At 36.2% G+C, this 27195-nt stretch overlaps 1 protein-coding gene across 8 annotated transcripts in view; it reads left to right on the top strand.

Annotated features, from left to right (window-relative positions):
* Positions 1-27195, top strand: part of LOC310895626 (uncharacterized protein C8orf34 homolog) — a 237785-nt gene that overhangs the window by 89999 nt on the left and 120591 nt on the right. For all 8 annotated transcript variants that reach the window (XR_014580803.1, XM_083827128.1, XM_083827124.1 and 5 more), the window contains one exon: positions 24725-24860. Coding sequence is in view for 7 of the 8 variants with exons in the window: in XM_083827128.1 (XP_083683254.1) it covers positions 24725-24860 (136 nt within the window). In the remaining variant the exon portion in view is untranslated. The remainder of the gene's footprint in view (positions 1-24724; positions 24861-27195) is intronic.

Genomic DNA, 27195 nt, shown 5'->3' with positions numbered 1-27195 from the left:
TTAACATTGCAGTAAAAAATTACCAGGGGTACAAGAAAACAAAGAAAAAACGGTATACTGTAAACCTGTTCTTTTTTCTTCTCAAAAGTTATTAGTGTAGAATAGGTGCATTTTTACAGTAAGAGATATATGGAAATTCATACTGAAGACTGCATGTGACTGCAAGAGCTACTAAGAGATTTTAAACCGATGCTCTGTAGCTCACTTTTTAGTTCATTGTAACAATGAATGTGAATTTTAAACCTGTGTTTGGAAATGCATGTACATCATTTAAAAGAAACATGCAGAGGAAATGAGAAACAGATCTTTTTTTTTTTTTTTTTTTCTCCTTGAAATAAAAAAGTAACATTCTCATTTAAGGAAGCAAACATCTTCCTTTACACAGTGAAGGAGTACTGTAATATGCAGAAAAAAAAAAAAAAAGGCTGTACAAACCTCCCATTATAGCCTGTGATATAGTAGCTGTCTTTGAAACTGCTCAGATTTGTCCATTTTAACAAAATATGCTTCTTTTTGCCAAATCTTCTGAGTCTAGGTCAGTGATCCCATAAGGCTGTCGCATGACTCATCTAATCATACAAATTGGGAATATCTGGCTTATGTCATCTTGATTAATATAAAAGCAAGTGAACTTGAAGAGCAACACTTGTCAAAATGTGGCAGAATCATAACAACTGTTGCTCATAAAGACTGCTGCCACCCACTTACATACAGTAATTTATCCCAAATTTTGTAAACCTGCTGGCAAAGCAGTTATTGAAGCACAGATAGGGGAATAAATATGTACAGAAAAAAGAAGCACTGATATTCAGCAACGGATGGTGAATTTCAGTTTTTGCAAGAATGAACTTTATTGTTGTGATGCATTTGCACTTAATTTGATTTTCTAGTATTTATAAGGAACATAGCATGTAGTTAATGTTAGACTTCTCACTTATGACATTTAGGTAGTGCTGGAAAATTGATTTACAGACCAAAATCCTGACATAGTGTATGAAGTAAAATGTGCTTGGTCTAATATATAACAGTATGTAGTACAAAAATAAAGTTACTTGTACCAGAGTAAATAAAATAATTTGGGTGGGACAAAGGAGACACAAAGTGTTCATCAAAATAATCACCTTTAATTCATCTTTCAACCTCAACAGTTATTGAATTCATCCCTGCTTAGCAATAGTGATTGTGGTATCTTTCTCCTGGGTGTGAAATTGATAATATTTCTGTAGTGTTTATCACAGAGCAAGGTTTGAAAATGATCTCCGTGGAAAGGCCAGAAAAATAAACTCCTAGAAAGAAAACCAAAATGCATAGAACTGAAAAGAATTATTGAGTATTTTCAGATTCAGCTGTTTGAGTTTTAACCAATTTGATACTTTCCCATGGAATAAAAGTGGGTTTTGTTGGTAATGGAACTTATGCTTACTTTATGGGTTTGAAAGACATACTACGTTGGAGTAATAAAAACAGTTTTATTTTTAGATGTGACTAAAAGTAGTGAAGTATGTGCAGTATTTCTTTGTGATCAACTTGTGAAGTGTAGATTTATCCCTGTAAAAACTAAGTAGAAGTTATTGCTGCTGTCAAATCTCTCCTACTGTACATTTGATGATGTAATTTCTTTTTTTTCTAAGATGCTGTAGGTCCAAGGGGTTTAAAGGGCTTCCTTTTCTTTAGCAATTTTTTCTTTGTATATGTATTGCTTTCTTTTTTCAGACTTTAGTTCATACTTATAGTTGTAGCACACCTGGTCCTTTGTTAGCATCATGTGGAAAAATTGAATTTTAAATGGTTCTAATCCTGCTACTATTTATTTCTGGTGAGTTGTTTAAGGTGTGACTATTTTAGCTTCTGGATTTTTTTTTTGTTGTTGCTTGATTTGTGTGTACAAAAGCCTGTCTTAAATAATTGCTTGTGTTGGTTAAGCCCGTTGAAAAAAGGTGGTGTTCTGAGAAATCTGGGTTTAAACAAACAAAGATAAAATCTAATGTTTCCCTTTATCTTGTGCTAAGGTGGATAAGATAAGAATGGCATTTATCATAAGGCAAATGAAAAAATAATTTGTTTTGCACATTATTTTGTAAAAGGAAATAAAGTTTTGAAATATAATCACCTATGTTTTAAAAGGGTATTTCTGCAAAGTATTAATAAAAGCTTTTGACCTATGAACATGAAAGGCTCACCCGTCTATAATATGGAAGCCACTGCTGCTATAGTAGAGATATGCTGATATGGTGATTTTATCATGATCACTTCCTCATAGAAGCTTAGAGGAAAGAACAAGCTAGTATTATTCAAAATACGCTTTTAAATAATACCTATTACTAGAGCATGCACATTGCCCATCTTCCCTTAAGTGAAATCTTAAATAAAAAACTAAAGTGATCATTATAAACAGATGAAAGCATGCATAGAAAATTTTACTGTAAACCATCAGTAGCTTGACTTAAACCGTGCTACAGAGAATAAAGTGTTTACCTGAATGTGCTGGTACAATTCAACTCTAATTCCTCAGGAGCAGACTACAGAATGGGAAATAGTGTGAATTATTTTGTCTAGGCATGCTGTATATTAACTGAAGTGAGTTGGAACAAGCAGGAGAAGAACATAATAGATAAGAAAGGCATAATTATAGAATAACAGGCAAAAAATAATGTACATTTATATAGAATTTCATTTGTGACAAAACTACATCTGCAGGAGTACCTCAAGGAGCAATAACTATGTAAGCTTTACCATTAGTAAGTAGGTTATCAAACATAGCCAATCAAAAAAAGTATGTATACATGTAGAAAGGCAGAACAATTAATCAGAAATAAAGAGATTCTAGAGTTAGGGTTCTGTTGCATATGCCATTTGAACTCCCAGTGAACTCCTTCACTTTTCTGTCCATTTGAGTTACATTTCATCTTTTCTTTTTTCTTTGCCAGCAGGCATGGTATCAGTTCTGGTGCCTGGTAGAAAAATATCAAGCAGCCAGAAGAAAGAAAATGTATGTATTGATTGTGCAATACTGGAAACCTTGGGAAGATAATGCTATGTAGAGAGGGAATGTTCACCAGATAGGTTACACCTGTCCATACCCCCATATCGTAGACTGAATAAGCTGCTAACCTTAAGATCTTTACTAACTGTGGATGTGTTTGAAGTTTTGAGACACTTAATAATGAGGCCAAATTGGCTGGCTTTTCCACAGAAGTGGCAGTAAGATGCCTGATAGCAATAACATTCTCATGACTTGCCACAAAACTTTAGATTCCTGCCTCAGTGCATGAGATCTAAGAACTCCTTAGTGAAATAGCTCCTTATTTTCTTAACATGGGCAAACATACTTTCACATTCATAACCCTTAGAAATGGATGAAACAACATAATTCAACAAGAAAGTAAAAAGTAAAATAAAATAAAAAGCCTTTTGAGAGGTACAGGACGTATAGAAACAATGAGCTGAAATTGCAAGTGTTTATTAATATGAGAAACCAAAAGTAGTAGTACACTGGAGGTTTTTCAACAGCTGCAGCTATGCTTGTCACGAATGTCTCCATCTTGAATGCCTTTTTCAGGAAGATGCCTGGAGTGATCTGGAAATCAGTCCTTTTCTGCAGCATCATAATCTCTATCATTGGGAAAATATACGTTACTTTTTCCAACTGAAGTTCATTGCATTTATATGAATGGCCTCAAGTACATATCTCCATCAGAGTAAACTGTAATGGACATATATGTATATTACACATATGTATGAAATATATACATATACACACATATTTCATATAAATAATCTTTCCTGTGACCAAGATTTTGCTGTTCTTTATTACTAGCAGTTCCTGAGACACTGACATGAAGGGGAGGATTGTTCTAAGGTTATAAATTTGAAGTCAGCTATTACAGTTTAAGAACAAGTGTCATAGCGCTCTTGTAGTTTGTTGTTAATAAAAGCATAGATTGTTCCCCTGACAATTAGTTACATCTTTCTAATCTGTTTTGTGTTTCCTGTACCCTAGGGATCATTCTGAGGGGCAATTTAGTTGTTTTTGTTTTTTACTTTTCATTTCAACTTAGTTTTGAAATTGTATTATTTATAGTTCACGTGGCATTCCTTAAAGAAAAAGTGAGTATTGCAGTGTGCTAGCAGAGACCTTTTTTTTTTTTTCATTGTCCAAATAAGACTGAAACAGGAATTTTGAAATTTGCTCTTTGTCTGAAAAGTTCCTGCTGCAGTCTGATGAAATCGACATTCTTGTCAGTTTCCCTCCTAATAGTAGCTGTGAAATCGACAAGAATGTCAATTTCACGGAAGAGCCACATGGGACTGACATGATCTGTGGCTCTGGGGCAGCTCCTGTGTGGATTGTGCAGTTACTGACCTGGACCACCTATCTCAGAGTTTACAAGCGTGGTGCGTGTCTGAACTCTGCAGTTAGGAGCCAGGGTTATAATGGTGTTTTGGTTTCAGCGTGCCGCCTATGAATCTGACCTTTGGTTAGAGCTAGAGCTTCTTTAACCTTCTGGCTTCCAGCTTCCTGGAAACTACAATGCCTTATGCTCTGTATGTGAAGTAGATACTGAGTCCGGTATGTTCTCTGTGTGATACCCACAGGCAGATTCCTTTCAGTGAGAAGCTAGGATCAGTCTCTGAGACAGATGTTCCAAATGCTTGCTGTTTTGTAGGTAAGCTGGAGTAAATCTGTGCTGGATCGGGTAGAAGCATAGGAAACTTGGTATTTTGTGGATGAAGTATATTTGAATTTAGCTGAAAGGATTAACATGGACTTCTGAATATCAGTCATACATTGTTTGCCACTGAGATACTCTTGATGACCTTCAACTAGAAAAAAAATATTAACATGAAACATGTTTAAAATACAGAGCAAGTAACACTGAAGTTATCTTTTCATTATCAGCTCAGAATTAATTTTTCTGAAAGAAGGGATGGGAATCTGGACTTTTGTTGGTGATCGATCATCAAACTTCTCTTTCCAATAGTCCAGAACAGTTGCTTAGTTCTGAAAAACTTGTGATCTTTTCTTCTCTAGAGAGGCATTTCTTAACTAATAGTGTAGCCAATACCTCTGTCTGTGGTTTTGCATATTGTAACAGGATGGGTGAGTACCCATAAAGCTATAGTCCTTTTGTGTGTTCAGTTAACAAAATGAGCTGAAATTTAGAGAATAAATACTGCATGTACCCCTTAGACATTGTATCATTCCTTAAATGCGGGCTGCCCAATACAAAATAAATGGATCTTGGCTGTGGAATTGATCATGTTTTCTTGGTGGAATCAGGCTGCATCAAAGGGGAAGCTGCCAGGGTTTACCAAATCATTTAATATAAGGAAGGGTTCTGCTGACAAAATTGTGAATGCAAAATACACATTTTTAACTTGTATCTTTGCTACAGAATGCAGTTTCCAAAGTTTGTAAATTAGACTTTCACTCTTAGCGGTGTGGCATCACATCTAAGCAATATTTCAAGTCACCTATATATGAAGATTAGTTATGACTGGTATAGCAGTATTCAAGTGTTTGTATGTTCAGTATCTCACTGGGAATAAACGAATAGTCAGTTAAGTTCTGTTTTGTTTCCTGTTAACCTCCCCAGACCCATATGTTTTGTCAGTATACATCAGAACACTTCTATTGCACCCCGCCATTGCTAAACTTGTCAAGAATTGTACATGTGTAAGTGTTTCCATGTATGTTACCAGCATCACTTCTGGGATGTGGAAATTTACAGGTTTGTTTGTCAGATGGTATGTAATATCATGGTGTCATTAACTCCCAGTTAATATCTTTCTATATACTACAGAGCCCAGGATTTATGTATTAACCAACATCTTGTGTAGTAAAAGTAGAAATACCCTTTTTAAAAGTAAATTCTTATTTTAAATTAAAACTAACAAAAGTTGAATTGATGAGAAAACTTGTTTCCATTGGTATGACTCATTTGAAATTTGATATTTAAAATTTTCAATGAGTTTACCTATGCAATTGGGTTAAATTCTAGTTACCTAGTCATTAGATGCAGTTTTGAGAAAGAGGACATCAACGGACTTTTTATATAAATTTCTGTATAAATATTTCACAGCTTCTGATATGAAGTAGATGCAAGCTATGCCATTGCTTCTGAGGTTAATATTGGGCTGAAACACTAATACTTGATTACTGCTTTCTCGTTTCTCTCAATATTTAGTAACTCTACCATTTTAGTGGTGGCAATTTTCCCCTTTTTAAAAGGTGGACATGCATAGTGATGTCAAGTTTATTTTTCTCTATAGAAAGTCACTAAAAGTTTTAGTCACTAGGCTTGAGTGCAGCTGTCTTTTCCGTTTTTGTGTTTATAATTATGATTCTATGAAAGTGTCAGCAAAATATTGGTATGCCAGTAGGTATGACTTATTTGGAATTTCATAAAAAACCTTTGTCAAAACTTGTCACAAAAGAATACTAAAGAAGAATAGGAATACTAAGCAATCAACTAACGGGGAGTACCTATTTTAAAATATTGTTGTTTGATATATTAATACTCTCCACTGGGAGGTGGTAAGTTAAACATTTGCAACATTACACAAAACTATCCAAGATGGTCAAGACCAAAAATTAGTGAAGAATTTTCTAAAAGTCAACAGCATGACAGTCAATGAATTTTGTTGTTGTGAAATGTCAGGGAACACATGAAAAAGAATGATTTGAACTACTGCTACAGTTTTCAGACTATTAATGTAAACAGTTGTGGTGCTTGCAGGCCTGTAACAGCTGTGAACATAAAAGGAGCCAGGTACCTCTGAGCTACACTATTAATTCAGAATGTAAGATTGTCTGCACTGCATATCCTGTTTAACTTCTTGCATATGTCTTTCAGTTGTCCGTGTGTATCCAGTGAGATACCCCAGTTTGGTATAAAGGCTGTCATTCTAGTCACCCTAATCTCATAGCAGACACAGCAGAAGGGAAGAAAGTTTGGAAACGTGAGAGATAAATGACTGGAGACACAAAGAAACTGAAGAGTTTTACGCACATCAGTTTAGTGAAGGAATGAAAAAAAAGCAAACAAAATCATTAGTGAGAATAAACTAGTTCCTTTTCAGGCTCTGACAAACTGGCCAACTGGTTGTTGCCACCCTCAGCCATCTGCCTTGCCCTGCACCTTTAATAGATATGGAAGCCTTCAGGTCAGAGACATCTGATCCCCTTGTAAATCAGCTTCTGAACCACTATAGTGTTCAGCCCGGTGCATTAGTGAAGTCTGGTTCTGCCTAGGAGGGCAGCAGTGCCTATCAGAGGAGGGGAAGATGGTTTTGGCTGGTAGCAACGTCAGCCAGGGCAAGTCTGCCTGAGACCTCGCAAGTGTGATATTTCAAGGGCAAAAGCTAATAAAACCGCACTGTCACTGCTGAAATCTGATAAAAAGAGAGATGCTTGTTTTATCCAGAGTGTGTTTAGCAGGTGGAACAGTTCACAGTCATATAGTTGCAAAGCCATGAGTTTAGTATGATGTAAACCAGTAGTGATATTCCCTGCATACTGTTCCCCTCTGCCCCGTTTTCAGCCTGTGGTTTGCTGTTTTTTTGAGCTTGTGCATGATTTTATAAGGTGCCCATCTGCCTTTGAGTTCTCATTCTAGAAACTTTTAATGCTACTGACCAATTTCAGCAGAATTTGAAAGGCCTCATATATGAAATTTCTTCCAATTTACTGCAAATTTGTAACTGGACATAAGAGAGTCTCATCAGCAGTACCCCTGAAGCTTCAGTAATAACTGAAGAAGTACTATTGCAGATTGATCAGTATTATGGCTTTGAATTAACCAAAGCAGCTGCTGTCTTGCCCAACAATTTGGGACAAGCCGTTTGAGAGGAACAGAGGGAAGATGGGCAGAATGCAAGGGAAATGATAATATAGGAATTATGGAGGGATACAGCTGAAAGTAATGTGAAGGAACTATTGGGAAGTAACACAAAGCCATAGGAATTCAAGATTCATTATTTTCAGTGATTACAAAATAAATACCTGTACATTTTTTTGTTTGTGATTTCTTCCCTTACCAGACAGAATTATAATTTTATTTTTTTGTTGCAAAGTGTGGACTTCTATTGTTTAATACAATTTCAAGTGCAGCATTAAATTTAAAAAAACACAAGATAAATACAATTTTAAATGCTGGACGCAAAAAATAGTATGAGAAACAGTGAACAGCATGACAAAATCCAATCTATTATCACCTGTTCTTAATTGAAGACAGTTGATTCAGCATATATTAAAAGACTGTTGCTTGCCCAGCCATTCTTTCTAATAGTGTTTTGCACTATTCTATCACTAGATTCTGAGTGTTCTGTGTTGTAAAACTAAGTTTATTTTTTTTTCCAAATGGTTGTAATTGCTGAAAAGACAAGAAGGAATGGGGAAAGAATAAACAAGGAGAAGAAATGATAGAGTGAGGTAAAAGATCATTTATAGCAAAGTGGAAAGGAGACATGCTTTTTCAGAAAGGCAAGTCAAAATTAGATTCAGTAAGCCTTGATAAAATAGAGATTGAAAACAGAAGTAAAAGCACCTCTAAACAACTCCAGTTCATCTACAATTTTAAGTATTCCATCTGTCTACTTTGATTGCTGTCTTAACAAATTATATAACAAAACTTTCACCATGTAGAATTATTTATACAGTAGTTACTGCCATGACTACCCTGCAAAGTATAGCTCCAAGAAGTCCAAGTCACATAGTGCTAGCAAGTCCAGCCATCCTTTTCTTTCCTTCCTCTCTTCTTTCCCTCCTTCCTCCCTTCCTTCTTTATTTCCCCCCAACACCAACACCCCCATCATATATGTAGCAATTTTGAGAAAACCAGAGAGCTCTTTAGCCTTTGCTGTGATTCACAGGGTTAGTGTGGCACAGAGTACCTTGAGTTTGCAAGTTCTATGCTATCTTAGAGTCATTGCTGCAGTAACAGCAGCGCAACAACTGTAGTGCTGCTGGCTTCTCTTGCATTTTGTTTAATGACCCTTCATTCCTGAAGACGTAGTTCTTTGTATGTGAATATACTGTCTGTAAATACTATTATCTGTAGGACATTTTGACAGCTAATGTAGCAAAGATGAGAATGGCAAAATGTAGCAAAGGCACTGGAGAGAAAATCTATAGATAAGATAAACAAATACATAGGAGAATTTGGGATATGAGAAAATCAAAACCCATGAGAATTCGTAAGATAAATAAGAGGAAATCAGTGTATAGCATCCCGCAATAAGAATGCGGGAAAACAAAAAGAAATTAAAGGAGCATTTCAGATGAAGGATGTCTGTCTACTGCCATAAATAGCTACAAGGAAGCTTCACATAATTAGTGAGGACTGGGAGGGTGAGGGAGAGGTGAGTACTGTAAGACCACAACCAACTCTAAGTAAGGAAAGTGGACCAATGGACATGTAATGGGGCAAGAAAGAGGAAAGATGATAGATTTAAATATAAATATCTGAATTATCTTTAATATTAGATCATTTGTAGTCTCTGGGGCTGTAATAAGTATGAGTTGACACCGAAAGCTCTTCTATGTAATTCTGTATTCTGAATCCTTTTATTACGCTTACTGTTTTTTGGTTGGTTGGTTTTGTTTGGTTTGGTTTGGTTTCCTGCAGACAGGAGTATTGGTTTAAGCTTAATGTCTTTTTGGAACACCTTTATCTTCTAATCATTTGCCTTAGAGCTATGAAAATTTTGGCAATTTCTGTTAATTTGCTGCTTAACTTCTACTGCAGTGATGATAATGACAATATTTTTTTACATAAACTACATCCAAAGGAAAAGGTGTTAAAATGACTCCTAAAACTCATTTCTGATATCTACTGAATATATCCTCAAATTGTAGCCTGAAGGATTTTGGTTGCACATTCCAAAGAATATAAAAATGATATTTTATGGTGACAAAGCTATATAGTTATTTTCTGTGAAGTTCCTTTCTGTTGGTATCCTTTATTTTTTTCTCCAATAAATTAGCCTGTCTCTGATTCCCTTTACAGGGACAGGGAGGAAAAGACAGTTCCATGCAGAATTTCATCACAGAATTACAGAATTGTATTACTTTATTTACCAAAACCCTCATAAAATGCTCCTAAAACTGTCCCATCTGACCATATCTGTTCAGCATGCAGCTTGAGGCTCCTGGAGGAGGCTCCTGCAGGAGCAGTGGCTTTGTGGCCAGTAGGACCTCATGGTGGCCAAGGTTGTGGAGAGCGGTGGCCTCCAGGCAGATGGCTCCAGAGGACCACATCCATCCATGGGGAGAGACAGGGGTGTGAGCATGGCCATCCACAGGGCACGCAGAGCTCTCCTACTCCACCCCTTTAATTTAAGTTAAAATCTTCTAGATTCAGCTATGCATGAGCATCCGCACTCGGACATGTGATTGACCTCAGAAAGCAGCCCAAGCACCCATGTCCAGCTTGAACGTGCCTGGTCCAGAAGCCCATGGGTGCAGGAGGAAGAAGCAACCAGTGGGAACGGAGGCCAGGGGGAGGCTCTACCAGGAGCAACCAGCCGCTGCCTTTGTCCCTTTGCTGCTGCCAGAGCCAACTGAGAGCTCTGTGCAGCCCTGAACTCCTTCACCCCTTCCACTGCCTGTGCTGGGGTCAAAAGGGTGTTTGCACGGACTTCATTAGCACCTGGCTAATTAGGCACCTGCAGCCAGACAGCAGCTTCCAGCAGAAAGCAGAACCGGAGGGCAGCCCCGCAGGGCTAAGAGCAAATGGGCCCAAACTCAGCAAAACACAAAAAAGGGCACATTTTGGGGGTCTTCCCCAGTCATCTCCAGGTGCTGCCTCAGCTCCAGCCCAGCTGCAGCCCATGGGGCCTCCGGGGTTATGGGGCTGGGGCTGAGGACAGGGATGGGAACAGGGTTGCGGCTGAGGACATCTGGATGCTTCCCCATTAATGTGTCATGTTGGGGAGGATGAAATTGAGAACAAAATGTGCAACTGTGGAAGAAACAAAATGTACGGGGCTCAGGGTGAATGTGTGCCAGAGGCTGCCCATACGTAAGAAACTGCTGCTGCCATGGGATCAGCACAAAACGCTTCCCTCTTGCACCAAACCAGACTCTCCAGAAGATTTTTGGGAAGTCACTTGGGTCACCTCATGCTTCAGGTCTTTATTTGTAACAGAAGGACTCTCTGTTTCTAAAGCAGGGGGCTTATGAGGAGAAGAGGGTGGCGAAGCGGGAGGGGAGCGGAGGGTGGTGGCCCCCACCCTCTGTCGTGAGGGAGCTGAGGGTAAAAGCAAGGGGAAATGGAAACGTCAGGGTGTGGTTGGGCCTCAGGATGCGAGACCTACGCCTCCTGCCAGGAATAAAAGTCCCAGGAGAGGGTGCTGTTGTGAGGTTTTGGGACTAGAGGGAATGGCCTCAAGTTGCACCAGGGGAGGTCTAGGTTGGAAAATTAGAGACATTTCTTCTCAGAAAGAGCAGTCAGGCGTTGGAACGGGTTGCCCAGGAAGGTGGTGGAGTCACCGTCCCTGGGGGTGTTCAAGGAAAGGTTGGATGTGGTGCTTGGGGACATGGGTTAGTGGGTGACATTGATGGTAATTTTTCTATGATTCTAGGATTCTATGATTTTAAACCAGGGTCATGTATGGTTAACTGGTTTTGTATCACTGGACATTGAATTGAAAACATGCTCAGCTGTATTTTCAAATCAGCTGTTCTCTTTGCCTGTTTGAACCGGTCTATGTCTGAGCAAGGAACCTGAGAAAAGATATTGAAGAATGAGCTGGGCCAATAATCAATGTAGAAAAACAGACAGAACTTTAAAACAGATGAGCTCCCTCACCCAGCTAATTGTGAGCTACACAGGAACTATATCCAGCAGAAGAATGGTAAGTGTTGGTCAGCTGAAATGGGAGAAAGGCAGGCGTGACTCTTTCAGTGCCAGTGCAGACTTAGTTTAGCTTAAACTGATTGTGAAACTGCTTCTTAAATCCTCACTGTCTTGGAACAATAAGCTAACAGGAAGCACACTTAAAAGAGTTAAATCCTGCCTGCACTGCAGTGAAATAAGTTTGGCCACTGATGGGTGTAAAGCCAAGATTTCACTGGGAGGGAATGTGAAGAGAGATGGTGAGTCACTTTTGGAAGAACATAGAAAAATAAGGATGGAAATGCTTAGCAAAATATTGAGATATCGAGCAGCTGAAGAAGAAATGGAAATTTAATAGGATATGTATGTATATATATAATGGTAGATGCATGAAGTTTATACATTCCTGGACCGAACAGTCGAGGTTCCAATGTGCATTTGTGACAGAAGGCAGAGTTCTGAACACAAACAGAAGGGTACATTTATTAGTTTACTCTTTTCTAGGCAACACTGGTGTAGCCCAAGTTTCTGCTCTTAAAGAAATATTGTATCTTTGAAGTACCTAATAATGAAGGATTAAAATAGAAATGAAGAGAATTACAGTCACTCCGTGCCTTTAATTCTCTTCAGAGAAAGTTTACAGACCTGGGAATTATTAAATATAAATAAATATGCAAATAATAGGATTTTTCAGTTTTGACTTTTAACCAGATGCAAAGAGAGACAAATCCAATTGTGGCTTCAAAAAGGTTTCTCCCCTTATTTTATTAAAAACAGAAGTTATAAAAAGACTTTTTTCTTTTCAGTTCAAGAAGAATTAAAACTTGAAAAGATGTTGAAAATGAAACAATAAGAATACAAAATTGTTCTTAAAGGCATAGTTCATAATAAAAAAGTGATAGCTACATATTTATTCCATCCAAGAAAGATAAAGAATATACTTTCCTTTTTTGTCTGCCTTGTTGCAGAATTTTTAAATGTTATTGACTTTTGAATTTTCCTATTTTTGAAACTATAAACGGTACCACTGAAGTACCAAACTAATGTTGCGTGTAATCCTTTCTTGAGTTGTGTCTCTTCTGATGTGAAATTTCATCTTCAAGATTCTTCAGAGAATTAATATGTTCTCCAGTAGGCTGTAAAAAGTAACATTCGTATTATATAAAATGTTTATTTATCACTATCATTTATAAATCATCATTATAAATCAGGATTTATGGCTTATATAAAATGCAAATATATGACTGCTATTTTTATTCCTATATGTAATCTGTTGCCAAGTTGAACTCAACTGAAAACATGAAACTTTGAGACTGGGAAGATGAGCCGTAGTTACCATGTGCAGGTTTTACAGTTTTTATGTGGTAACATTCCTCTCATTGCTTGTAGATTTCTGAGCACCTGAAGACAAAACAGCTAGTTTCATCTGCAAAAAGCTGTACAGAAGGGTACATATCCTACACATGGCTTACCGAGCAGCTACCACTCACTGTGGTGGTCCCAATGTATAGCATAAAGAGTAACTGAACATATATTCCCTCTTGTGAGAGTCCTCATTTCTCTCCTACACATGGCAAATACAGTCATTTCTAATTTACTCACAGAATTGTTTCATCTTGTTCACCTGTTATCTCTCTAAAAGATTACTCCAGCACATCACAGTCAAAAGCTTTTTCTTGACATAGGTTACTGTATGTGTTATATATGATACTCATAAGCTGACTGAATGGTTACCATTTTTATATATAAAAAAGGAACTTTATGTATCATTTCATTTATATTTGTGACTCTCAGTTAGCATATATATGACTATAGGCAAATGTGAATTAATGGCTGTGGTGAGGCTATTCCTCAGAATGTCAAGATTTAATTATTCAATCACTGTCACTTGAAAGCAGAAGTGCTATAAGTAATGTTTGGGACAAAGGAGACTTGGCAGGGTGTCTTACAACAGTTTGCAGATCTTTTTCTCCATTTGGCTGTACAGAAAGATGCATCTTTTCAGGGGATGTTATCAAATGTGATTTACGCATATTTGGATGTCCTTGGAGAAAAAAGTCTTTTGACATTTTTGAACATTTCTGACAGGAACTCATTTTCCTGCTGTTTTTCAGGAAATGAATAGCAACTGGATTATGTCAGTCACAAGTAATAAGGCTAAATATGTCTTTTTTTTTTTTAAATGAATACTCACATACTGTTTTTATGAATACTCATGTTATTAAAAAAATTGTACTTGGTTTGTCAACTGTTCTAAACGTACATGTACTTACTAGAGACAAAATATTGTTAAGGTCTAGCTGCTGACCACTAGTTATTTTTTTTCTTCTTTGCATATCAGTTGTCTATTGATGTGTTTAGAAGTCTTCGTGAGGACGCTCAAATAATGGGTTTGCGTAGGGAGTCAAAGCTCTTTTGTTAGAATGAACTTCCAAATTCTATAAACATAGTAATTATACCATGATTGCATTGGCAATCCTGTTTTTGATAGCTTGTTGTTTAGAATTTGTTTTACAGTTTTGGTTTGTTCATATTGGACATAATTTCTAGCTTGTAAATGAGCAATAATAATTTGGCAATATTTCTCATTATATTGAATCTTCACATAGATAAATATTTCACAAGCAGATGATACCTGAAACAATATTAAGCATTAGAATAGGAGACTTTCACTGGTGTGTTGAGAAATTGTTCGCTGCTATGGGTATTTACTCAGGGTGCTTGCTGGAATTGTTATGAGAAGGTCTACGAACTAAGCAGAGCTGCTGCTCAGGTGATAGGGAATAGTAGAAGGTTTTGACAGCTGGGAAAGCTTTTGGCTCTGGACAGTTTTGGAGTAAAGTTATATGAGGCTCACGCTTCTGAAAGGGAACTTTGAGTGTACGTAAATTAAAAATGTCATTTGGGACACACTCTAAAACAGACAAAGAAAAGGTGACAAGAAGGTAAGACATGGTTTTGATAGCAAGAGATCTTAACCTGCTTCTCACATTCAAGCCTATTTATTAATTTAATCATAACATATTATATCAGCTTGGTATTACTCAGTTTAGTAAGAGAAAACAGACAATGATTACTCAGCAAATGTAATACATGTAATTAAAAAAAGGAAAAATCCAAAATCGTATCTTTAATACAGTAACATACTATTAAGAATCATATATTGAAAATGCATTCCTGAATACATATCTGCATATTCTGATAAAATACCATTTTTGAAAAACATTTGTCTTGAGAGAATCAAAATTGCCCTAAGTTTTCAGGTCCTTAAGATGTCCCGGTGAGTTGCAGATGGGGTATCATTCCATCAGTATTAAAATGATGTCCTCCTTACTTTTATTTCTCATATTTTGAGAAACATATATATATGATATATTTTTTTATTATTTTATATATATATATATATATTTGTTCCAGTGCTTTAGTCCTGGAGCAACACGTTGGTATTCTGAATTGTTAGTATAGTTTAAATACATAATGCTTTTACACCTTAGGGTACAGCTCTAAGAGGTGGGCTGAGCCTAACAGTGTGGTAGGTTTCTCTCTTTCATTAAAGATGGTGGTTCCAATTCCTCCACTGTTCCTCCACTCTTGGCTGTCTGCTCCTGTCATTTGATTTATATTGACTTGAATGTTTGGATGACCCCTCAGTGTGGCAATGCAGCTCACTGAACCAGGCACAAAAGATTCCAGCAAATAATGGAATATTTTTGCCCTGAATGAGCTTGGAGTGGGGTCAAACAAGAATCAAAGATAGGGAGCAACCATATCAGTGGGAATTGTGGAAAGGGAGGGGAGGATGGAACTGGGACTTTCCCTGTCACTGGGAGCAAGCTACTGGATTACAGAACTGTACCGTCAGTGACTGCTGGTTAGCACCTTGGAGCTTGACCTCATTTGCCTACCACCTGAGCTAATAGTATTTCAGGGCCAGAGAATTGTGTTAGTGTGCTTGAAACACATGAATCACCTGGCCCTGTGTGTTGTCCTATATCTCCTCTTGATGCAATCCTACCTGATTTATTTTTTTTGCTTAAGTAGGTCTCTTCTGCTCTATATTGTCAAGATGCTTTCAGTTTATACTACTTTATTTATCTATCTATCTATTTATTTATTTTCTGTGTTCCTTCTCTTGGTACAGTTTGCACTGAAAGGTTAACTTCATTTGATTTTTAGGTTATCTATCAGTCAAACTAATGGTAGTTTAGGAATTTAGTATATCTGGTTCTTTCTGAGAAGGAAAACGTATTGAGTTAGTCAGTTATCTTCTGTGATATGATATATTCTCTTCTGCTGCCCCCTTTCAGTGTATGGAGATTGTGCTTCCAAAGGTTTTGTTTCCTTCATCCTTGTTTATTTTGTTTTGTTGACTATTTATTTATTAATTAATTTATTTATTTTTACGTGAGAAATGTTGAGAAATATTTGCTATCTGATGTTGAACAGGCTTTGCATTCTGGAATCTCTGTCTCCCTCTCAATTGAAAGAATTGCTTTGGATGGTTAACCTGCAGTTTTTATACTCTGCAGGGGATGGCATGCAGTGGCCACCAGGGGATGTGGCTCATAATCTGTTCTACTGCTGTGGACTCCAGAGTTAAACATATCTCAAGATCTATTGGAGTTTCACAGCTCTTACATTAATCAGCTAAAACCCAAAAGAGAGAATCTTGCAATGTTTTAGATAAATTTCCAGAGTTGGAGTCAATGGCAAATTTCACTTGAGTTCAATGGAGTCATGATTTAACATTGTATGTCTTGAGAAGCAGAATAGTCAGCTGACACTATATGATTCACTTACAAGATGGTTTTATAGTTCTGAAATGAAATTATCTGCAGAAATGTTTGGTTCTAATTCAAATCCAGAAGATAACAGTACTGAGTAAAAGCAAATGTATCTCTATGATCTGTACTATGATAGTAGGCACAAGCTAACATTACATGAACTAACATGTTGCAGTGATTGATTTATTATTTATGCAGTAATCTTGTATTGCAGTATTCAGTGAAAGTGTAGCAACCACATGTATTATATGTACCACATTTATAGATTATTTTCCACTTCAGCCAGCTTTCTTTCTTGTGTTTCAGTACGGTTGTGCAAGCATTGTAGGAAATACAAAAGCCATCTAATTTTCTTTTATCCAAACCAAAAGCATGAGCAAGCATAACCCAACAGGGCACTGAGTGGATAGGTTACACAAAACAGATTTTCAACAGAGTAAGCAGCACTTATACAGCACTCCCAACCACACAGGTTTTTAAAGGTAAATAAAAGTGTTTTTTTTTTTTTATTTTGTTTTTTTAAAGCATACACTCCTCTTCAATAAAACAATTATTAGAAAACTGGAGTTTATTTGGAACTATATTACCTGGCTGATCTGTAGGCTCTGGGGGATAGTTTAGACATACCTGCTAGTTTGAATGCTTGACCCAGCTGAGAAGATAAAATCATGTTTAAAATTTTTATTTTACCCTTTCTCAAAAGACAACAGTGGTATGAATTTTAATCAATGAGTGAGGAAGAGCATGCACTGTCAGCTGTGATGCCATTGGTATGTTGATGGTATCCAGCTCAGTGTCTGTTTCTCTGAGCATAGACAGTGCAGTCTTCCAGATGTCCCACTGTCTGGCCAAAACACAGATAGTGATAGAAAACAGATGGTCTTGTCTCAGGACAAAGCAGAGTTGATGCAAGCTGATAGAGGGATGGAGCTGGAAGAAATGGAGCTTCAGTCGTTGGATGCCATCTTATAGTCATTCTTATCTTTGATTCCCAGTTAGCAGAGGTAACAAGGAGGGCATTTATTCATTTGCAGCTAAGCAGAAGTTTGAAGAGCAATAACAAAGACTCACGGTTTGTTTGTTCTAACTTGTTTTCTAACTTATCTAACTTTTTGGTGATCATCTTTGAATTATTGATATGTCTGTCTCAGTTAGGACTATAATGTCTTCCTTAGTGTGTTTCTGTATTCATGAACATACTCTGAAAGACAAATATGGTGTATGACTACATTGGAGGTGTGATCATTTTAATTATATATATATATAAGTTGGGAAAAGAGAGATATTTCCACTGTAGTAATCCTTGTGCTAGATAGGTTTATGAAAGAAAGCATACAGATGATGGAGGACTGGCACAGAAATGCTTGTACTAGTGATTTTTTAAAAAGAAAGCAGTTGGAAGGTCCAGCATTACTAGAAATGTTTGACATAAGTTTATTTGTAGTTTTTATCCTTTGCCTCAACTTTCATTTCAATAAAAAGTGTATGAATTTCCACTGGCCTCTTAACAAGCCAGCTAAACTTAATCCTGCCAAGGGGCTGGTAGAGTAAACTACATGGATGCAAAGAAATATGAATATAGCCCTCAGTGCAAAAATTGGTTCGTACGAAACTAAATTGTTTTTTAGCATCTTCTCTGGCTGAAAAATCACTATTGTTGGTTTAGCTTTATTGATCTGTACTGTTGAATTAATTAATTATTATTTATCTTAGATAATTATTTGTTGTTTGTATGATTTTTTACAAAAATGGTCAGTTTCATTCAAAATAGATTTAATGAAGAAACACGTAAGCAACAATGTCATGTGAAATTCAGTATTTTGGCTATACTTTAAGGAACATCTGTAGTATATTAACCAAGCCTGCTTGAAAAATATTATGGCTGGCTACTCTGTTAGAAAATAAAAAACAAACTGGAATTAAAAACAAAATGAGACCTTTTAAATATGCATTCCTTTCTTATGTCCTGATATTTTAAATTGATTTTTAAAAAACTTTGATCAAAGAAAATCAACAACAAAAAAAAGCTGTGCCACAGTAATAGAATAAATCATGTTGATTTTCCTTAAGAATGTAGATTTGGAATGGGGTCTGAATTGCATATTAAAATAAATGTAGTGAGTGCATAAATAAATGACATCAGAAGTGGAACTGATTAGAAGTATTGAAGATTTGCTTTTAATTAAAAAAGTGTTTTTTACTCAAAGCTAAAGTACAAAAAGGAAAAGTTTGCCGAGGACTAACATTGATAAATTTTCCTTTTGGTACCTTCTGAATTCCAAAATTTCTGGTTATTTTGTGGATTTTTCTAATTGTGACTTTTTGCTGTTGTATTAGACCAAAGGTGCTTTGCTATCACACCAAAGGTACTATTGTAGAATTATTACAATTGAAGTAATATATTATGGAATGTGATATAACAAGTGAAATATTCAAATTTTTATTTTATTGGAAATCTAGAAATAATGACCATGCTCCAATTAATATTAGATTCCCTTTATTGTAGAAATAAAGCACAGTATAGAAACTACCTGATGGTTTGGGCCAGCGTACTTCAAATTGCTATTGGGTGGAATAACGGTGTTATATGGTCAGTTACTGTTGCTAAGTAGGGGGTAGTTGTTTACAGGGGTTATTTGGTGCTGCTAGATCCTTTGTCCTTGGATGCCCAGTAGGGAATGATAAGTGAGCACAATGCCAATCCTTTTCAACTGTGGACTTTCCCATTTAAATAAAATGATACTGTAATGTTGCATCCAGTGAGTGGTTTGGGAAGCTGGGAGACACAAGACATGTTTTCTAAACTTAATTTGCCTGATTTGGAGCAAGGGTCTGAAGATCAGACACTCTACATCTTAGAAACTCTCTCATCCCCTAAAGCAGTGCTCTGACAGTGTTGCCTGCAAATAATTCGTTTTCTGTAGTAAACAAATGTTCCTCCTAGTGAAAAAAGGGAAGATAACTAGGAGATTGAGTCTGTGGGCCAGTTCTTTTTGTATTTGTCTAAGATATTGAAGTGTGCTCTAATGAAAATAGCATAACTTCATCAGAAAAGGCTACCTCATATATTCTAGTCCCAGCTTAAAATAGGAAGATGGAGAAACTGAAGAGAGTTCTCTCTCTCTTGCTCATTAAAAGTGAGAACCCTAACCACTGATCCATTTTCTCTCTCAGGATATATGAAAACGATGTTGCTATCTACAGTGCCCATTTTGTTGTTGGTTGGTTGGTGTTGACTGTGAAGTAGATTTCTGCTAAATTGGCAAATGATACAGGTTGAGGTGGACATGCAAATTCAGGGTCTTAGCAGAATCAGGTTTCAATTGATTTTGCATGCATTCAGCAGTGAAGCACAAATATTTAGGGAATTTATTGTCAACTGCAGATACTTATAAAGTAAGATGTCTTCAGAAAATTGTGTTCAGGAACCTAAAATGGCTTGTAGGAGTGAAAGTCTTTTGACAGATCTATTTGGGACGATGTTTGCATCAACTGTGGCAAAGGTCTGACTGGGTGAAATTCTGATGTTTTGAAGGTTTTAATGGGAAACATTAGAACAAACACCATTGTCTGCTTCATAACCTCAAAGGAATAGATTAGTAAGAGGAAACAAAGTGAAATGTCCTGTAGCTAGTGTATTGCAGAAGATAACTCCAGTATTCCTTTGGTTGAAGTAAATGATTAAACATAACTTTCAGGAGTGGCACATCACACCTTCTGGATTAATGGTTCTCCTCTGTCTTGAAGCTTAAATCCTGCATGTTCCAATAATTCTTTTGGAATTAAGGTGAGATTTTTACTGGGCTCTGTTGCTATTGGTAAGAAAAATTATCCAAACCAGAGATGATTGGTTAACATAATACAAAACATACAAGTGTGATATGCAAAGCAGCAGAAATTCCTTGAACACGAGTAGAACTACTACATGAAGTAGATTTTATGTTTACTTATTTATTTTTATGAGAGTACCAGAGCATATTAAGAGTCTGTCCTTTAGCCAACAATTTGTGACAAATCAATGCCATCTATGGGCAATACATCAGTGTCTGTCGTGACGTTAAGAACACTGCCTTGAGAAATTCATTGCTACAGAGAAAAAGCCATTATTTTAGCAGTGCATCAGAATTGACTGGTGGCCTGCAGGAACATAAATCAGGATTCATTATCATATTGCCTCTCACGTGAAAACATTTATTGCCTTTCTAAGCATTAGACTGAACAGAAAAACCTTTGGCAGTCATTATCTCTCTAAAGATGAATCAGGACTTTTTCCAGCTTTGCATCTTATACTTCTTAAATTACTCCTGGGAAATTATGGCATTTAATGATGGAGGAAAGAGGCAAAAATGGCTGAATCATATCAAACAGTGTAGCACAGAACTGTACTATGTGAGCCTTCTGTGCAACTGAACTTATACCATGTTTAGCAAGGGTTTTGCACAAGAGCAGCTCTGGCCCTAACATGAAAGGTGTGAGAGTCTTGTAGAAACTTGTAAGAGGATTGCACACCCCCTTATCCCAAGACATTAAACAATCTAGAATGGATTCTAGAATACTTGGCATCACTGCCTCATTCCTCTCCCCAGCTCCTCCTCCCCAAAATGAAAGGAAATAAATAATTACGAACAACATCCTATTTAAAAATAGTTACCTGATTACTGGGATATGTTCTTGTTTAGCTGAAATAGATACCCTTTTCCCCTTCCCTTTGTTGATGAAACTTGTCTATAAAAAAATCACAAAGAATTTAGCTTAGTGCAGCATTATTATTAATACAGAAAACATCTGGTTCAGTGCTATGCTTTATTACACTTGAGATCTTTATCTCACTTTTAAGCATTTTTGTGTATTGTTATGGCAATGCATGAAGATTGCAGCTCTGTAAATTTATTTTGCTGAATCACTGATTTGAGGGAAAAAATGAAAAGTATTTATTGTTGTTTTTTGTTTTGTTTTGTTTTTACGATATAGGACATATTTAATGAAATGCTATAGGACCAATGTTGGGCCTTCGTATGCCCTATTCATACAGAGAATTGCATAGAAATAACATTAAATGGAAGAAATACAGTGCACAGTCTTGCATTGAAATAATACATTTTTATTAGCACAACTGAGACTGAGTCTTATTCTATTTTTCATTTACTCAAACTTCCAGCCTATCGCTGTACAATGATAGGAAACAGTTTCCTAAGGATTTGAGAGTTTTCGCAGTATTCCTGTCCTCTGTCACAGAAGCAATCATCAACTTGGCTTTTTTTTTTTTTAATCTCTTTTTCTCAGTGAATTACCTCACTGCTGCTCAATAAAATCACTGAACCGCTCAGCTATATCATCACTAGTTGGTCTAGCAAAGAATACAAAGAAAGAGAAAAGATTCAGTGTTCCAGGCACTGTAACTGAATTGACTTCTCAATGGAATCCTTTTTTTTGCTAAGATTGATGCTTTCCGTCATTACAGAGAAACATTTGAACCTTTTTTTTTTTTTATTATTCTTAAAATACATTATTGCATTCAGTGTTAGGATTCATTTTAAAACATTCCTATTTAGGAATTCCTCTGCAAAACATGCACCAATTGTTTAACCAAATTGCTTAATTTGTTCTTTATATATGTATAAATATAATATATATATGCTGTTTAATACTAAAATTATTGCATTTTTATTTTATTTTATTTTATTTTATTTTATTTTATTTTATTTTATTTTAATTTTCATTAAGGGACTATAATGGATGTGGTCAGTCAGGAAGATTGCCAGATGGCATGTAAACTAGCCCACAGCTCAAGAATTCCCATCAAATTTATGGCTGTTGGGAAACAGGCAGCTTCTTGAAGCTCAGTTACTCTAGTGAGAAAGAGCAATATCTGCCCTGTAAATCAGAGGCATCCAGAAGAATCTGAAAACATTCAATATTGAGGCAGAAGTGCAGTAATCAAAGTTAAATCAAAGAATGCAGATTTTATTTGGATTTGGAGAATGGAATTATACTTCTTTGATAGGAATATTAATAGCTTTTTGGTGCTTTTTTTTTTTTTTTAATCTGCACTTTAGCATACAGATTACTTCTATCGGGCTAACAGCATGTGACAATATATCAGTCCTACATAATCATCTGCCAACTTGTCTGTTAGCTACAGCTGTAGGTACATCTGAAATTGAAGTTACTTGCATGAAGTTTCACTTACTTTTCTCTTGAGGTAAAAATGTTAAGAATTGCCTAAAAATGTAAAAATGAAATGGTTCTGATATACAGAGTCAAATATAAAAGGTATGGTAGAGGGCAGCCTATGTCATTGCTCAGTTGAAACAGCCTTAGTCATCAGAAAGCCAAAAGTTAATCAAGCAGAGAACAGTTGAAAACCTCATTTAAGGAAATCACATCTGTTCAGGGGGGGAAAAAAATGAGGCAAATGCTTCAATTTCATTTAAACTGTAATCCATCCAGTGGTTTACATCTGTTAAAAAATATGGAACTTTTCACACATCTTTAAAACACAATTAAACATTATTTATTTTAATACATAATATGTTCCAAATATGTAATGCCTTCTCTGAAATGACTCATAGATGATTGATTTTATAATTCTTTATCATATAGCTTTTCAAGTCCTTTGAATAGGTTTATATATAAAATTTTAGATAAAATTTAAAGGAAAAGTTGTGGAAATGGATGCCAGAAAATTCAGTTGAACTGTCAATTTATATCTCCAAGACAAGGAATTTTGGGAGGAGAAGAGCTTTCTTAAGCAGTGGAAGCATCACAGATAAGAAAATCTAGTTCAAGCACTTCAGTGAAAAGAAATTAAGTTTAGTTTTGATGTTCTTCCTTTTTATCACCATGATCAATGGATATTGTTTACTGAAATGGATGTATCCCCAAAAGAGTACGGTTAACATGACATTATCCTGCCAATCTGACCATACCGGTACCACATTATGTATCTATAATGACTATTTGTGTATTTTAAATTCCAATTGAATATAGCTTCCGATTTTAAAATTCTCCATGACATTTCCCCATCTGATTCCAGGATCTAAAGTCTGCCTTTGCACACTTTCTGCTTCACTTGGATCCTTTAACATCTGGTTTCTTTTGTAGACATAAATATATGAAAATGTATATGTATACATTATCTGAAAGATTTTAATTAGATGATTGCATACTGTATACCATAAGTCACATGCGTTAGTCAGTACATGAAATGGTTGGTGCTCATTCAATAGCAGCTAGTCAGTGCTTTGTTTGTTTACTTTTCAGCTAGAACCTAATTGAATTATAAACAATTTTAAATGGTGCTTTATGGATACAGTAGGTGTACATAATATGCCTATTTTATATGTTAGTAAAAAATAAACAGATTATGTTAAGAATGTCCTGACTGGAAACCAAGACACTTCATTTACATTCTAACTAAGCTACACAATTCCAGAATGATCTGGGGAAAACAGTTCTCCAAGAGCCTCAGCTGTCTTCCTGCAAAGCAGGAGTGATTTTACAATATTATAAAATCTAGTTATTATTATTCGTTGCTGATATATTACAGCAATATGGTAGGTATAAGTACGCGTGTTGTGGTCTCTTTTGGTGTGATATATGTATCTATTTTCCATTTTGGGGAGTTTAGTACTTTTATCTTAGTAATACTGTTTCATTGCCAAGTGAATAGATACCAATAATAATAATAAAAAATCAGAAGAGAATCATACACTCAAAAAACCGAAGTTTTCTCTTCGATGTGGATCCCTATTTCAAATGAAGGTATTGGACAGCATCTCTTGACAAAGCAACTGACAAGTGTGTTTGTTGTCTGTTTTATAAATGAAATTGAAAAATAAAGATTAAAAAATAGGCAGTCTGAAGTGGAAATGCTAGTATTTTTGAACGAACCCCTGTCAATACAACAGGATGCTAATACATATATAAATAAAAATACTCTGAAGTGTTTTTTCCTAGTGTTATTCAAATAATTGTGTGTGATTTCTTCCTGATTTTTGAGTTGTTCTATTGTTTAGTGATCCTGCCAAAAACATTCTGCAGGTGCAGAATAAATAACTTTATTGCTGCAAAATTTAAGCATATTCTGTTTTGTTGCAGAGGATCTTGATGATCTAAGAATGGAAGGAGTAACAAGTCTGATGTCTTCTGGGAGCAAATTCAATCAAACTAGAAGTGCTCATCCTGCTGAGCCTCAAGCAAAGGTCACGTTGAATATCTGTGCAAGATGTGCCAGGTAAAAAGCAAAAACATATCATGCTACCAATAAATTATTTTCCCCAGGTTTTCAGATACGTATTGTGATGGTGATGACCTCTCCTGTGCTAAGGGGAATAAAAAGAGGAAAAAAAAAGAAAAAGAAAAAAGAAAAATTACTTAGCTACTGGCTACCCTATAACCTCTGGCATCTGGGTTGGGCAACTTATGTTTATGCTTGATATGTCGCATCAACAATGAATCAAAGAACATAGTCTGAGGCCTTACTTCACAGCTTGAAACTATTTTAAGCCTTTCTGTCTCTGAATTTCATTAGTTATTTGAGCTTTTGTGGTTTTTCAAGGGATGAATCAGGGAATTTAAAGGTTCAAATCCAATTTGAGAGCACCTGTATAAATGGAGATTTAGTTGCACAGGTGCAGTCCAGGATTTCAAATAGCTGCTTCTTAGCACTTTATAATCTCATCCTGTTTCACCTCTGAGAAATGATTTAATCAGGCTGAACCCCTTTTGATTTTGACAGCTGGAAATAATTCTTGCATTTACAGTATGGGGGCCAAATAAACAGGTTGGTATTCCTGTAGCCAAGTCAACTTGAGAATGCAACACTAACAGAAACCCCTTAAATTTCCAAGATACATTCTTCTATGTAGACAAAAGCTCATTTGGTGAAAGGATTTAAGCCTGTTTAAATGACAAAACTAGCCTTCTCACCCTTCTGTTAATGGTTCAGATTAGCAAGAACAATACAGAGGCATGCCAATTTTATCTGCCTGCCTTTGCCAATGGCTGCTCCATTGTGTAGTTTGAGAGGGGATTAGCTGCTTGTAAATAAAAAGCAACCTGTGGTGAAATTAAGTCAAAAGTTTGGCCATATGCCACCCTACGTTTCTACTTTTTTTTTCTTTTTTTTTTTTTCTTTCACTGTTTTGCTTGTAAATTAGTACTTTTAAAAGGCACTTATGTAGAAAGAGGGGCTCCAAAACCTTTTCTGATGGTCTGGGAGCACAACTACAGGCATGCTGAATCACCCGAGCAGTAGCATCTCTTTAGCACTGTCATGGAGCCTTAGAGGAGTTCATTTCCCAGTTTGCCAGAGCAGCAGTGGCAAGGTGGCCTTGTAATACCAGGGAGTTTTGCTGTTAATGGTGTGGCCTTATGCTTTAAGAAAAGAGCAAACACGCTAGTAGTGGGATTCTTCCCAATTCACTAGAAAAAAACTGCTTATGTTATGTTTCCAAACAACTAGATACATGAAAGTATGGCACCTTTTTCCGCTGGTATCAGTTGTCCATGGATTGAGTAGAAGGGTAAGGAAAACAGAAAGTTTTCGACGTGGTCTTTTTGAACTTATACAAAGTCTTGTATGGATTACTATGAAGGTTAATTAAATTTTAAATTCCCTAAAGTAGCCCCTAACAGCAGGTGTCAAAAATACTATATATCCTCTCAGTCCTGCACACCAGGGAACAAAGGGTTGAGCTCTTAAGCCAAACCTAGCAACCTGGCTATTGCTATTGTCCTTTAACTGGCTGTACTATATGACTCTGCAGTCTGAAATATGAGTTGCAAGAGAAAGATCTCATAAAAGTCCCTTTTCTTACTTCAGTTTCATTATGAGAGAATGCAAAGCAGTGCTTTATGTCATCTGTAGAGCTTTATGTCGCTCCCTATCCTGTTTAATAAAGTTAGGGAGGAACTAGATGATACCTACTTGTCTCTGGTTCTTTTCACTCTTGTTGCAGTTCAGCAGATTCTTTAAACTTCTGAAGTATCAAAATATAGACCATCGGATCATTAACATTGGATATTTAAAGAGAGAATTAGGTATTGCTGTTGTATTCAGTTGTGAGGAAACTAGCATTTATTCTTCAAGATGAAGAAATCTATTGATTCTTTTGGAACATTCCATACTACTTACTCATTTGGAGAACACCTTTCCCATCTTCAAGACAGAGCTGTCAGTACAGTTAGCTCTGTCCTGTTGGTACCTCCATAGTGCATTTGTCCAGTGCTTTCTCACAACAGATGTAGTAGTACACAGAGAGAACTGCTTGAAGCAAATGGTTTCAGGAACATAAAGATATATATTTTTTTCTGTTTATTCCATGAGAAATTCAATTTGCTGTTACACTGTGATATAGCCATTGAAACTATCGTGTAATAAAACCAGAGCCTGAGCACTTGGGTCACCTCTGTAGAGGTCCCTCAGTGTTGGCATTTATCTCCACTGTTATGTAAAAGCCTAGTATCTATTTTAAGGTCATAATACAGAACATATTAGTATATTTGTTTTGGAAATGACGTTTTCATTTTCTCATGTCCTCTAAGCAGACTTATGTGCTGTACTATAC

Source organism: Anser anser (assembly GCF_964211835.1).
Source record: "Anser anser genome assembly, chromosome: 2".
Lineage (NCBI taxonomy): Eukaryota > Metazoa > Chordata > Aves > Anseriformes > Anatidae > Anser > Anser anser.
This window is presented reverse-complemented; position numbering and strand designations above follow the sequence as displayed.